Raw genomic sequence first — 13,809 nt, 5'->3', positions numbered from 1 at the left:
TAATTAATTGGACAGCCTTTTGTTTCTATAAAACAAAACAGGCATTAACTCTCTTCACGCGGGTGTCGACTGCAGACGACAAGTTTAAAAAAACCAAATTAAAATTCAAAAATTTCAGTAATGTAAATTTTCATGACCATATTTGGATTAATCATGCAAAATGCATTAAAATGAGTACAAGCAAACCTAGTATTGGTCCAGTAGTTTTTAAGATAGCCCTTGATATTTTGAGAAAATATTTTAAAACTTCAACTTTTTCCGTTGAAGCGCATAGCTAGCACGCAGAGCATTAATATAGATTGCGATCATCATGATCATGCAGACTTCAAGTTGGTGGTGTGAAATCACTCCACATTTATAAAGACTGTTTTCTTGGTTAATAACGTTAACAAAACTGACGGACTATACGCTTATAGTTATCTGGCAAAATATATTTATCATACAAAAGTACCAGGGATTTTATACATTTTACGTTGATTAAACATACTGTATGCTCAAAATGAACATCAAATAATCTTTAAAGGAGAGCCGATGTTCATCTAACCATATCTGATTTGAAAATAATTTCAATTTGTAGGGTGTAATAATCAAATTCAAAAAATAAATTTATTAAGCGAATCTTGCGACCCCAAAATAATACATTTCTTCAACTTCAATTTGACACAAATTTCCATTGCAGAAAGGGTGTTTTAATGTGTTTATGTTCGTATTTATATCACCCATATAACAACTAATGTAATAATATAGTCATTCAACATACTCAAATTTAATTTTCCTCCTCAAAACGCCACAAATGTTGACGTTATGGCTATAATTATGACAACCGCAACTCATGCAAGAATTATGAAGGTCTTTATTGCATCATAAAGAGAATCTCTTTCGGATTAGTGACAATTTGTTCCACCAAATTAAGTTGATATAACAAAAATCCTACTAATAATCCATAAAATACACCTTTTTCATGACTCGATTGAGCGCACACAGAGGCCTCTTGCGATTTCGATTTAGCGAAGCAATGGTTTGACACTAATTTGGTGTAGTCCTGCCGACTCGACTAAACATGGTGCGCGTAACACCCATTTTCTCATGCGCCAATGTTAACATACACACCTTATAATTAGTGCAAATTGGCATCAATTTATATCTATTAATGCATGTACGTTGCGTTGTATCCTCTTCATCTCTCCAAAAGCTTCTGCTCCATGTCACCAGCATCATCATATGCCCCGAGACGAAGGTATTGATTTTTCGTCCCAAGCACACTCATCAGCGCTGGTTGGTCGGGTGGGGTGGTTAAGGCATGCATATTTGTTACAGTGACAATTTGTTGTATAGCTAGTTATTGGGTGGTGGTGCACTGTATTGAGGCGCGTGGTGTATTTGATCATTATCATTATTGGCTTACTTACTTAATCATCATTGCCCATAAGCTTTCTTAAAGACAAGTGGATATTCAGATGGTGGCATTTGGCAGTTGGTAGCCGATTGAAGTGGTAGTCTCTTGAATGCTGGATTGATTGCAGATTTATATACTTATTTGACGTCGAGGGAAACTTTGTTTTGTTTCATGTTGTTAAATAGAAGTTCAGAGTGTGCGCCGGATTGCACCTGTGGAGCTGGAATGGATCCGAATGGGGATTGCCGAGATCAGGATTTGGACGCTAAATCATGCGATAGCTGCGCAGATATGACCCCAACACACTCCCCTTCACCGTGTGCTTCACCATCCCCATCAGAACATGCTGTATCATCCGCAAGTCACATCAAAGCATCTTTTTCAATAGCAGATATTTTAAGTCCTGGACATTCAAGTTCGTCAGACAGTTTGAAAGATAGGGAAAGGGATGAAATTGAACGATTAGAAGCTATTGAACATGAACTTCCATTGCAAAGATTGCCTATTGAAGGGGCATCATCACCACTGGGACATGTCGTAAGACCCACCGCAGTTAGGGATGGTTCTGTAGCCGTTCCTACCGCGGTATCACCTGCACAGTGGTGTGCGGCAGGTGCATCAGCAGCTGCAGCCTATCAGTACTGTTACGGTGGACAAGGTTTAGCAGGTTGGCCTTCTGCTTGGTGTCATCCAGGATTCGGCAGACCTCCAATCCCAGGTAGGTACTATATGGGTTCCCAGGTTCGATTCCTGAATGTATGGTTTGTGGGTCGTTTCATAAAGTTGTCGTCATAAACTAACTGCAAAAACTGTGTTTAGCCACTGAACACATTCTTGCCTTCACTTTGTAAACATGTTTAGAAACTAAACATTACGTATCAAATTCCTAAACATCAGTGTTCAATGACTAAATATTATCCATCATATCAATACTCTAAACATGTTTAATATTATATTAAACACATTTACAAAGTGAAGGCATGAATGTGTTTAGAAAAGTGTTTAAATGCTATAAACACTGTTTTTGCAGTGCATATTATGTGGTCTTTGTTGGGTTTGAAGGTCGTAATTTTATAATTATGTGTGAGCTTGCGATTTGCCGAAAAGTTTTACGCTTTGCGACTTTCGCCTTAAAATACCGTTGATAGCATGTCACGGAAGAGTGATTTTCAAAAGAGGAATACGGCGAAAATCGTAAGGCACACGGTATATAAGGAAAAATCGCAACCCATTATAGGCTAAACTATAACTTCCACTACACCCCTCGATAAATTTGTGTTTTGCATTTTTCTCAAAAACTAATAACACACTGGTAACAAAGTTATGTATATTATAGGGGCAAGGAATCCAATTACTACACTGGAATTTCAGTGACCCAAGACAAGCGCAAGCGGTTCGTTATTTATGATAAGAAATAAGGTACCGCTAGCATGTACCTCATTTCCTATCATATATACTGAACCGCATTGGATTCCTTGCCCCAATAATATACATAACTTTGGTTACCAGTGTGTTATTATTTTTTGAGAAAAATGCAAAAAAAGTCACAAATTTACCACATGGGTGTAGTACCCCCTTAAACTTTCTCAAAACGTATTCAAAGTTTGATTAGGACAATATTTTTGTCAATATACATCTAAAACATATTTTAAAAGGTTACATTTCGTTATTTGATGTCGCTTAATAAGATAAAGAGATCATATTATTCATGTTAAAAATCTCCGTATAACGACATCAAACCGAATAATATCATATTTTCATCAGAATTTAAATGTTTCATGAATTAGAAAATTTTTATCTCATCAAATTTCATTCTCTCAAATTAACAAAAAGTTTCGAATCTGCTTTGTATTAATGCTTCTTGACTGAAAATGTTCATTTATTCAGCTGAAGCAGGGGTTATTTGTGACGTGTCATGTCAGAAGGAGACACTTTTGGGCAGGATCGTAAATGCATAGCCAAAAATCTGCCCGGGGTGATTTTTTCACAATTTGGGTTTGTTGCGAATTTGTGATGATATTAATGTTAACAATGTTGCCTGATAGTTTCAGACCGGAATATAACTGGAATCTTGTATTTTTTGAGACATTTTTCAAGGTAATTCCTACTCTCAACATTGTCAATAATATTTTTAAAGGTCGATATCTCAATTTCCAATTTTATAATATCATAACTTTTCAAGCATTTCCAAGCCTTTTCCAGTAACATTCACAACTAGAATTCCAGTCATTTTCAGGAAGCAAACCTGGAAATCCAGACATTTCTTTATTGGAAATTTACTCCTAGCTCTATAATAAGGAATGTACACTTATTTTTTGGAACAGCTCAATCGAGCTATTAGGGGAAGCAAGGAGGTTGGGGTTAAGGGTAGAGTTGTAGATTCGAGTTATGCGATTTGGACTCGAGTCAGACTCGAGTCGCTATATTTGTGACTTGTGACTTGACTTGTACTTACTAGCATTGACTTGCGACTTGGCTTGGACTTGCAAGAAATGGCTTGTGACTTCTTCACTTGGACTTGCAAAAATGACTTGTTACCAATGCAAGTCAGAAGCTAGTCTAGTGGCCCCATAATTTGTGTTAAAGACTGAACTAAATGACCTGAGACTTGGCTTGGACCAAATGACTTGTAACTTGACTTTGACTTGCAAAAAATGACTTGTTACCATCTCTGTAATTAAGGGGAGAGTATATGTTTCTCAGTGAGTTCATTGTACATTATATTTTAAAATCAGAAAAAGGACAGGGACGCATATCACGCATTCGAAGTAAGAGCCCTGTCTGCATGGGTATGACTTGAGCACTTTTCATCTATCGAACTTTTTTGTTCATATTTATCTAATAGAAGCACACTATTCAATTTGCACACATTTTAAGCACCATGATGAGACGAATTGAACTGTAAACGCTGTATCTTTGCAAAATACTTTTAAAAATAATTAACTTGTCAAAATAAGAAAAATGTCTCCTCGATGACTAAATGGCCAAATAATTTACTTATCATAGAAATATCTGGATTTCCAAGTCTGCTTTCTGAAAATGTCACTTGATAAAGCCTGGAAATCCAATTTAAATGAAGGAAAAATCATGAAATGTCCCAAATGAGCTCTCAAATTGAGGAATTCTGATTTTGAACTATTTTTCTGTATGGATTTTTTTCGCATTTGGACACTTTAAAAGTCTGGATTTCCAACAATCATGACTGGACAAAAAGTCCAGAAATCCGAACTCCTCTATAGGGGGTGTGTATCTATTTTCTGGAATAGCCCATTTTTTGGAATCGTATAAATATAGGACAGAAAATAAATTCCAGCTGTTAAAGTACTATGAACCATGAGTTATACTTTATAAAGTGTTATATAGGTTGATCAATAATCATTAATTTAATCATTCATTTCGAGAAGTAAAGTAAGATATGGATTCTACATAAATTATCATATCCTTGAATTATGGTGAAATGTTTATTGGTATTACATTTCAACATGATGTTGAATTGATTTTCAATTTTGGAATTTATTGGCGAAAAAAAGCATTGAGCATGGCGAAGTTGAATATTTTACGATCGTATTTTGTTGAATTATTGAGCCTTTTCCAAGGAAAGGATAGCTTTGATTTGAAATCACTCCAAGGATATAGGCAGATGGTAGAGGGCATATTTTACAAAAATAACAAATATGGGAGAATCGTACAATTTTTGGTAGGCTATATGTGACGGTTTTTTTGAGGAAAAATAAATAAATAAATAAATAAATAAATAAATAAATAAATAAATAAATAAATAAATAAATAAATAAATAAATAAATAAATAAATAAATAAAATATAAACACAGATTTTATAACATTTCACACTACACGGTGTTTCACGCAAAGGCGATCTTCCGTGTAGTGAAATGTTATAAAATCTGTGTTTATATTTTAAAATAGCTCTACCATTTATTGGTAGGCCTATCTAGCACTGTATAGCTGTCTCTGATACATCTACTTTTTAAATAAATAAATAAATAAATAAATAAATAAATAAATAAATAAATAAACATATATATAAATAGCAAAAAAGAAATTAAATTAAAAATTAAAAAAACAATGCCTATACAATGTACTTTAATGTTGTAACTATTTCCTCAACAGATTTTGTTTGTTTCTAGGAAGCACAACTTCCATCACAAATGCTGATTAAAAGTGCATTCCAATCAATATTAGAAGTTAACATGAGTGTAAAGTGTAAATGCTAAAATCGTTTAATTAAAATGCACATTGATTGTTTACATAAGACTAGGCAGATAGATAATTAACAATAATGCTTTAAAACTGACATATTGACTAATTACGTTTTGTTTCCTGATTCAATTCGTATACTAGGCCTACATTATAATAACCCATTAAAATCTGACAACGTCAAATGGCCACCTATAGCCTATATAAAGGTTCTATTTGATCCACACAGCTATTACAAAAAAATGGGCACACCAGTCTTCATTGCTTCATTCCAAACTTTGTTTCCCATTTAGATCAGCCAGATGTTGTTCTGTGAATAAAAACGCTGTTGTTATTTTGCCAGTCACATAGGTTGGACTCGATTTGGACCCCGCTGGGGTGGGGTGAGAGGGGGGAGGGCATTTAAATGACCATACGGGTGCGCTCCCCGGAAAGACCACGTGTTTTTGAACCGCGCAGTTCCGAAAGACACCTGAATTGTGCCAAAAAAGAGCGCTGAAAGATCCCTGGTTTTGATAATGTCAGCTCCAAAAAGACTTCTTCGCTCATTCCTCAAATGTCTGGTGCTTTTTCTTTTCAGGCGATTTTCAACCAGAAAGCCAAGAAGGACCCTTAATTTTGACCGTTCGCAGCTCCGAAAGACCCCTTTTACCGGTACGCCATCAACTCCCAAAGACTCACCATCTCCTAATCCCCCGGTGCCCGAAGATCGCGTTAAATGGTAAAACCATTAAGGGTTCTGTGAGGATCAGCGAAGAATCCGTTTGACACTTTTTGTCTTGCTCTCAGTGTCAATTCTAAATCATCCTCCCCACCCACCAACTAGCTGAACCAATACATTTAGGTTAAAAGAACCTCCCCACCACCCCTCCCCTTTCTTCAGCCCCAATCTTCCAAATTAGGGAATCAGACCAATACATTGGCGTGGTTGTTTAATAGCTTTATTAATAGTGTATTTCCAAATAGATGTTTAAATCCATCATGACATGTTCGACCCAATCCCTGGTCTATGCACTATTATTAACCTTTCCACTGCGGAAGTAATGATACTATTATTTCGATTGATATGTAGGATCAATACCTGTTTTGGACAAATCAAGTAAGATGATAAATGAAGACAAATAATCATAATAGTATAGTTTTGGCTCATTTGAATCAATGTATTTATACATGAAATTTTGACAGAAGTTAAAGTGGTGTGGTCCGATTATTTCATGTTCTGTTTTCTATCTTAGATTGAGGAAAACAACATGTTTCCAAATTTTGAATTGTATCGCTCAAGCGATTATGAACCAAAAACGTATAGTATATTAGAATGCCCCACTTGAGTGAATTGTGGTATAGTACACCCACTTCCGATGTGTTGCCACAATTCACCACGTTTTGTACACACTATCTAAACTTAAACGAAACATAGAGCTTTTATCTGATACCAAAATTTCAGTTTTGATGGAAAACAAATGGGATACGAGGCTGTCGATCGGGTCACATCCCTTTAATGCTCTAGTCTATGTGTGCAACACAATGGAACCATCGGGGTTCGAACCCGCAACCTGCCAGGCAATGATGAGTCGAAGTCCACTGCGCCACCGTGCCCTCTGGACTGATGGGTTATGTCAGTTTCATTGTTCCTTACCAATCTTGTCTCGCATGCGTAATTATTGGTTTTACCAAACTAATGTCAAAAAGTTATACCATGCAGCATGCTAGCAGTAATATGGTTAGCCTGGGTCTGGGCGAATCGATTTACTTCGCCCTCGTGTCGGGACATCACACAGAATGTCCAGATCACTTCGTCACACTCTACCGGTGACCTGTGAGAGATCGAACATTTTTACACGCATTCAGAGTCCAGTCACTTTGGTCAGAATGTACTTTTGAAGAGTCAAATATTGTCTTCATGCGGCCTTGAAAATGTATGGATAACATTAATGTTATGAGATAGCATTATGAGATTTAGGCCTAATTTTCAAAATCAAAATACCCATAAATGTAAAATAGTCCAACAAGTTTTATTAATAGTGTATTTCTATAACTAGATGTTTAAATCCACCATGACGTGTTGGACTTAATCTCTGGTCTATGTACTATTATTAAGGGGGTACTACACCCCTGTGGTAAATTTGTGACTATTTTTGCATTTTTCTCAAATAATAATAACACACTGGTAACAAAAGTTATGTATATTATTGGGGCAGGGAATCCAATTACTACACTGAAATTTCAGTGACTCAAGACAAGCGGTTCAGTATATGATAGGAAATGAGGTACATCCTAGCGGTACCTTATTTTTTATCATAAATAACGAACCGCTTGTCTTGGGTCACTGAAATTCCAGTGTAGGAATTGGATTCCTTGCCCCTATCATATACATAACTTTTGTTACCACTGTGTTATTATTTTTTTTTTTTTTGCAAAAATAGACACAAATTTATCGAGTGGTGTAGTACCCCCTTAACTGCACTTTGAACCAAATAATTCAGCTCGTCCACTACATTGTTAGTGTCTTGACTATATAGCTAATTTTGGTATTCATCTTATAGCACAATGTTCGTTATTTATACATATAGGTAATTGAAAAATGCTATATGTTGGTAATTGATCAAATGAAAACTTCCAAAAGTTTATTGATACAAACATTTCTCTTAAATTTAAATGCTTTCTGAAGAAAGACCGCGAAATTGATTTTTTTTTGGGCTTTATCATCATACAAACGGATTATGTTTCTAAAAGCCGAACACATATTAAGTTCAGGCATTGTTTCGATTATACCATCATTTTATGCACACTGTCGTTCACCCATAGTTTCACCTATAAAATATATATCATAAATTAATATTTTGATATATTTTGCAATCAATTGACGATACTTTCAGTACAATTCTGAATAGATTAAAATTAACGGTCCAACTCCATGATGAGTTAGTTGAACATTGGACAGGGAGGACGAAGGTCCTTGGTTCAAACCCTGCATTTACTATAATTATGTAATTCATGTCCCGCGCAGTTCATAATGATAAACTGGGTTATAGACATGGGACCGGTAGAACGAAGGTCCTAGATTCAAATCCAGCATTCATCATCATCAGTCGGCTGCGGAGCAGACGACTACAAGCTTTCTCCAACTATTGCGATCTTGGGCAAGTGAAACAATTTTGTTTGGCTGCAGCATCCCTTCAGTATCTCCCAAGAGGTATACGGACATACTGTATTATGATTGTTTATCTTATAGATCCATCATACATGTTGTGTTATTTGTAGGCATGAGTTTGCATCATGGGATAGTTGTTATTTAAAATATTTATTTTATATAAAGTCTTTACGATTCATTAATTTAAGACCTAATCAATCTGTTAAGATAGCATTACATTGCATATGCCATTCGTTATATCAAGGACCTGTACTTTTAGGCAACACAACAACAGATAATTAATGATTTTATATGACTTAATTGTCACAAACCAATATCTCAATTGCTAATCCTCTATTTCACACGCTTCTCGCTTCACCAGTTGTCCTTGCAGAGACAAATAAGAAATGAAATAAAATAAATAGCTATAAAGTATTATTTATTAGTTTTGATCGGTCCAAATCTGACATATGGCATGACTGCTCATGAATAACGCAAATCCATTTTTTTTCTACCAGAAGAAAAACTTATCGACTTGGAACATACTAATAGTCATAATTCTTTAGATGCTATACAAATTCTTTTGTAAACGCTTTAGATAATTTAATTGGCGATCGTTATACACAATTCGATAATATGGTTTCGGCGTGAACTTTTCCTACACTTATTATATCATATGCGATAAAGTATAAGGACTTTTCACACTGCCCACCCTATATATTCTGATTGGCCCGATAGCATACCATGAGCTATTGGAGAACTATATTTCCACCTTGAAATAATTGATTGGATGATCTTTACCCTTAATCCCAACTTTGTGTGTATTTTTTATTTTTTGCATTATAAAAAATTTGTTTTAGTATATTATGCACCTGGGTTATTATAGATTTATTCAAATCAAAATCAGAAGATCCGCTATTCAGAAAACCCATTATACTCAGAACATTCTGACTATATAGCGGGCCTTCTGAATAACGGACTTTCTGAATAGTGGGCTTTTTGTTGTATTATATGTAAAAGTCCGGGGTAAAAGTCTGACTAGCGGGTTTTCTGTCTAGCGGGCTGTATCCGTAACTCAGACCCGCTACTCAGAATGTCCACTATTCAGAATTCTGACTTGTTTTAATCATTTTAAAGAACTAAGTTAGCCCTAGCCCTAACCCTAACCATAACCCCTAACCCTAACCCTCACCCTCGCCCTTACCCCTTATCCTAACATAATCCTAACCCTGAGAACTGGGTTTTTGGAGTGGCGGGTTGTCTGAATAGAGGGTGTGATTCTGCAAAGGGATCGTTAATCAGAAGGCCCGCTACTCAGAAAATATTTTCTGAGTAGCGGGCCTTCTGATTAACGGGTTTTCTGATTAGCAGGTCTTCTGGTTAACGGGTCATTTCAAATGAAAACAAGCCCGCTATTCAGAATTCTGAATAGCGGACCTTCTGGGTGACGGGTTTTCTGAATAGTGGGCCTTCTGAGTAACGGGTCTTTTGAGTGACGGTTGCCCCCGTGCAAAAGACGTACTATATACATGGTGTCCCAAAATGATCAGTGTTCTACACTCTCGTGAATGCATGATATTTTGAAGCTTTAACATCAATATATCGAGGGGGGTAGTGCAAAAGGGTACCATCTACAATAGCTGGCAGGTACGTGTCATATTTTAGATGTGTGCAATATAAAATATAGAAATCGTCAAAAGTCTATGGGACAGATATTGCAGATAGTTTCTATCATGCCGTACTATTTGTTCTGACAAAAACCTTATTATTTTGGCGTCCATCAAATGGTAAGACAGTTTCATACAAACTAAACAATTAAAGTGTTTCATTCACAATCGTTGATTAAGCACCTATTTACAAAGTATCCAATAAAACGATCTGATGTAATCAAAAGGCACACCTTGCGCTATTCATCATTTTTAGCATTTTAACAGCTTATTATAAGCAACCCATGAAAGTTAAATACCTATTCTTTCCTTCACACAATTAAGAAAAGAAATAGCCTTAATTTGTTGCCTTTCTCGACACCTCAAACTATATGCATGTTTTAAGCCCAGTTGGACTCCTCGAAAAGGTGGCAAATATTAAAAATGTCAATATATATGATCTAAGAATAGTATTCCTAGTCATCAATACTTAGATAGAGATTGAAAGAATTGAAAAGAATGTTAGAAAATAGATTACTAAAATGTAACAAAACAGTGGCAGTGCTATGCGGGGGATCATGTGCCGATACGAACGCTCAATGTAGATAACATAAAATCAATGAAATGAAATGCTGCCGTTACATTTTCAAATTTGTGGACGACCTTCAATTTTTGCTTTTACCGACATCAACTTTTTAAAATTTTAACTAAAAATTAAGGTTGGTCTTTACGCCAATTTAATAAAATGTTTTAGAGCCGCTGATATCTTTTGCTTAACTAGTGATGGGCCAGCATTTTAAATCCAAGTTTATTCTTGCCGTTATACCAGATAAGGAAGTTGCAAGAAACCACTTAGGCTATTATAAAATGCAACGCTCATTTTTGTGAGGTTTATGAACTGACGACAATAACATTTTATGCAATCAACTGCCTTTGAACGATCCAGGCTATAGTAAGTTGATTTTGAAAGGGAAATCTTTTTTGTTTTTCTTCTTCTTCCTTTTCATTCAAATTAGTTGTGAGCTCTAAAATTATACGCTTTCAAAAAACTTTAAAATGATAATGTGTATGAGCCCCGAGAACGTTACCCCTTGCCAGTGTTTCACGCTTAAAATGAACATATATAATACATTTAGTTCCATATATTTCGGAGGCTGCATACGTCAAGAAAAATCTGTTCAAATATTAGGCATGTGCAAAACTTGTTTATAACACGTGCCCTTAAGTTGCCTATAAAATGGACTAAGAAACGCGATAAACGCATCCTTTTTCTTGTTACAAAATGAAACACGTGGCCCAAGAAACTCGATAGCATTACCCTGTTTCTTGTAACAAAGGGAAGCACCTGTTTCTTGTAACAAAAGAAAACGCGTGTCATATTCAGAACCATTTCATCATAAAAAAATCATAATTAATAGGCAGTGAAAGGGGTGAAAAGCAACGAGCGTTCTTGGTGGAAATATTTGGCGCAAGACGTCACTGCTTCAATTGGCGAAAAAAAGCTGTTGACGTCGACGTGCAAAATAATTAATAACATTTGAAAGCAATTTTAGACTTCTACGCTACTCAAATTTTACTCACCGGAGCTCGGAGCGCTTTCACCGGGTCAACCGGCGTCTTCATCGGATGTTATAGCGTTTGGGTTTAGTGAAAGGTTTTATGGCGTCCATACTTTTAAACTTGCTGCTAAAACGTACAAATTTTACCAAAATGCTCGGATCTGAAGTTGAACATGAAAAATGTAATAATAGTGAGAGGTCAATATCTAAAGTCTGTCCATTGGCATAACCAGGACACTTTTAGAGGGTGCAAAGTCGGGCAAAGTGAGCCAAAGGGAGCAGTATAAGGAGGAAAATTTAACGAAAATGTTCAAAAATGGAAAAAGTACAAGAACACCTCAAATAGTAAATCTCAGGGCGGCCAGCACCCCACAGACATGACAGTGGGGGAATGGGTGAGATGGGGGAACTTCTCACAGGGACAGGAATTAAGATGCCTCTTTCAAAAGGGCCTTTGCCACCTGGTTACGCCACTAAGTCTAGCTACAGATCATAGAATTGATGAAGAACGTTATATTGCTGGTGAACTTCGACTACTGCTATTCAGTGTTTTTGAAACCGCGCTCAGTGACAGTTGATTTACCTCTATACTGTTTAAAATCTATTCTCATCACTAAAACAAACGTGTTAGGACATTAAAATACAACTGTATAAATTTTAATTCCTGAGTGATTACTCTCAAATGGGTAACAAATATCAATATAGATTAATAAAGCACACATTAGGCGGCAGTTTTATTTGCTAAATTTATCAAAATAAGTAAGAATATAACTTATACTGAGGGAAAATGAATGGAGCATCGATCAGGGCTTCATCGGCAAAGAGCTTCTGAAACAGCTGTATAACTTACGCTACTTGGCTTCACACAGTCGATACCGGGCCCGTGTTTGCTTATAATTGCAAGATCAACATTGCTAGTCAGCTTAATTCCCCACTAACTTTTTGGAAGTAGATGGATGTAATATTAATGATGCAACAATGAAGGAAGGAGACCAATATTCTGAATTCAAATTTTGTTATAATTATTCCTACGTTCTTCTTTGTTTCTTATGCCCGTCATCCACTGATGGGAGGTTTGGATAAGTTGGGTCGGTTTTGCTCTCTCTTATCACCCTCTATATTTTTCTTTCTTTCTGTTGATTTACCTTTTGTCTTTTTGTCTGTGTGTCTGTCTGTCTGTCGGTCGGTCTCTCTCTCTCACTAGGCTATATGTGTCTTTCTGTCTTGGTGTTGTTTTACAACTGTATTTCTATATTGTCTCTCTTTCTATGTCTATATGCTAGATCTCCCCTCCCCCTCTCCCCTCTCCCCTCTCCCTCCCCTCTCCCTCCCTTCCATCCCCTCCCTACCCCCCTCTTTCTCCCTCTCTTCCTCTCTCTCTCTTTCTCCCTCTCTTTCTCCCTCCCCTCTCTCACCCTCTCTATCCCATTTCCTCCCCTCTCTCGCCCTTTCTATCCCACTCCCTCCCCCTCACTCTTCTTCTTTCTGAATCAGCTGATGCATGACAGTGGCTGTACTCGTTGCCATTGCATACCCCGTTTTTGTTTTTGCTTAGCATATATATTTGGGAATTTTCATACCGAACTTAATCCATTTGCAATATTACATTAAGTAATCAATAAGTTTATTTTTGTAGCTATTGTTTCTCTCATTATTTGTTGTAATGCTTCAGATAGACAGTTTGACTGAGGAAGATACAATCGAAAAACATAACATAAGAAACTGGATGAACATTTTTGTACAAACAATGTACCAGATCTAATTGAGTGATATACCATTCTAAAATTGAGATTTCATTGAATGACATCAATATTAGTAGCTTGTTACAATCACAATTGATACTTTTAACTCTAATAGCCTCA

The 13,809-nt window shown here is 36.2% G+C and overlaps 1 protein-coding gene across 1 annotated transcript in view; it reads left to right on the top strand.

Moving 5' to 3' along the window:
- Positions 1-1,340: 1,340 nt before the first annotated feature.
- Positions 1,341-13,809, top strand: part of LOC140141807 (uncharacterized) — a 33,816-nt gene continuing 21,347 nt past the window's right edge. Inside the window, exon 1 of the mRNA XM_072163670.1 lies at positions 1,341-2,114. Coding sequence (XP_072019771.1) covers positions 1,568-2,114 — 547 coding nt within the window. The 5' untranslated portion in view covers positions 1,341-1,567. The remainder of the gene's footprint in view (positions 2,115-13,809) is intronic.

This window comes from Amphiura filiformis, chromosome 20 (assembly GCF_039555335.1).
Source record: "Amphiura filiformis chromosome 20, Afil_fr2py, whole genome shotgun sequence".
NCBI classification, from domain to species: domain Eukaryota; kingdom Metazoa; phylum Echinodermata; class Ophiuroidea; order Amphilepidida; family Amphiuridae; genus Amphiura; species Amphiura filiformis.
The sequence above is the reverse complement of the archived record's forward strand: the minus strand, read 5'-3'. Positions and strand labels throughout refer to the sequence as shown.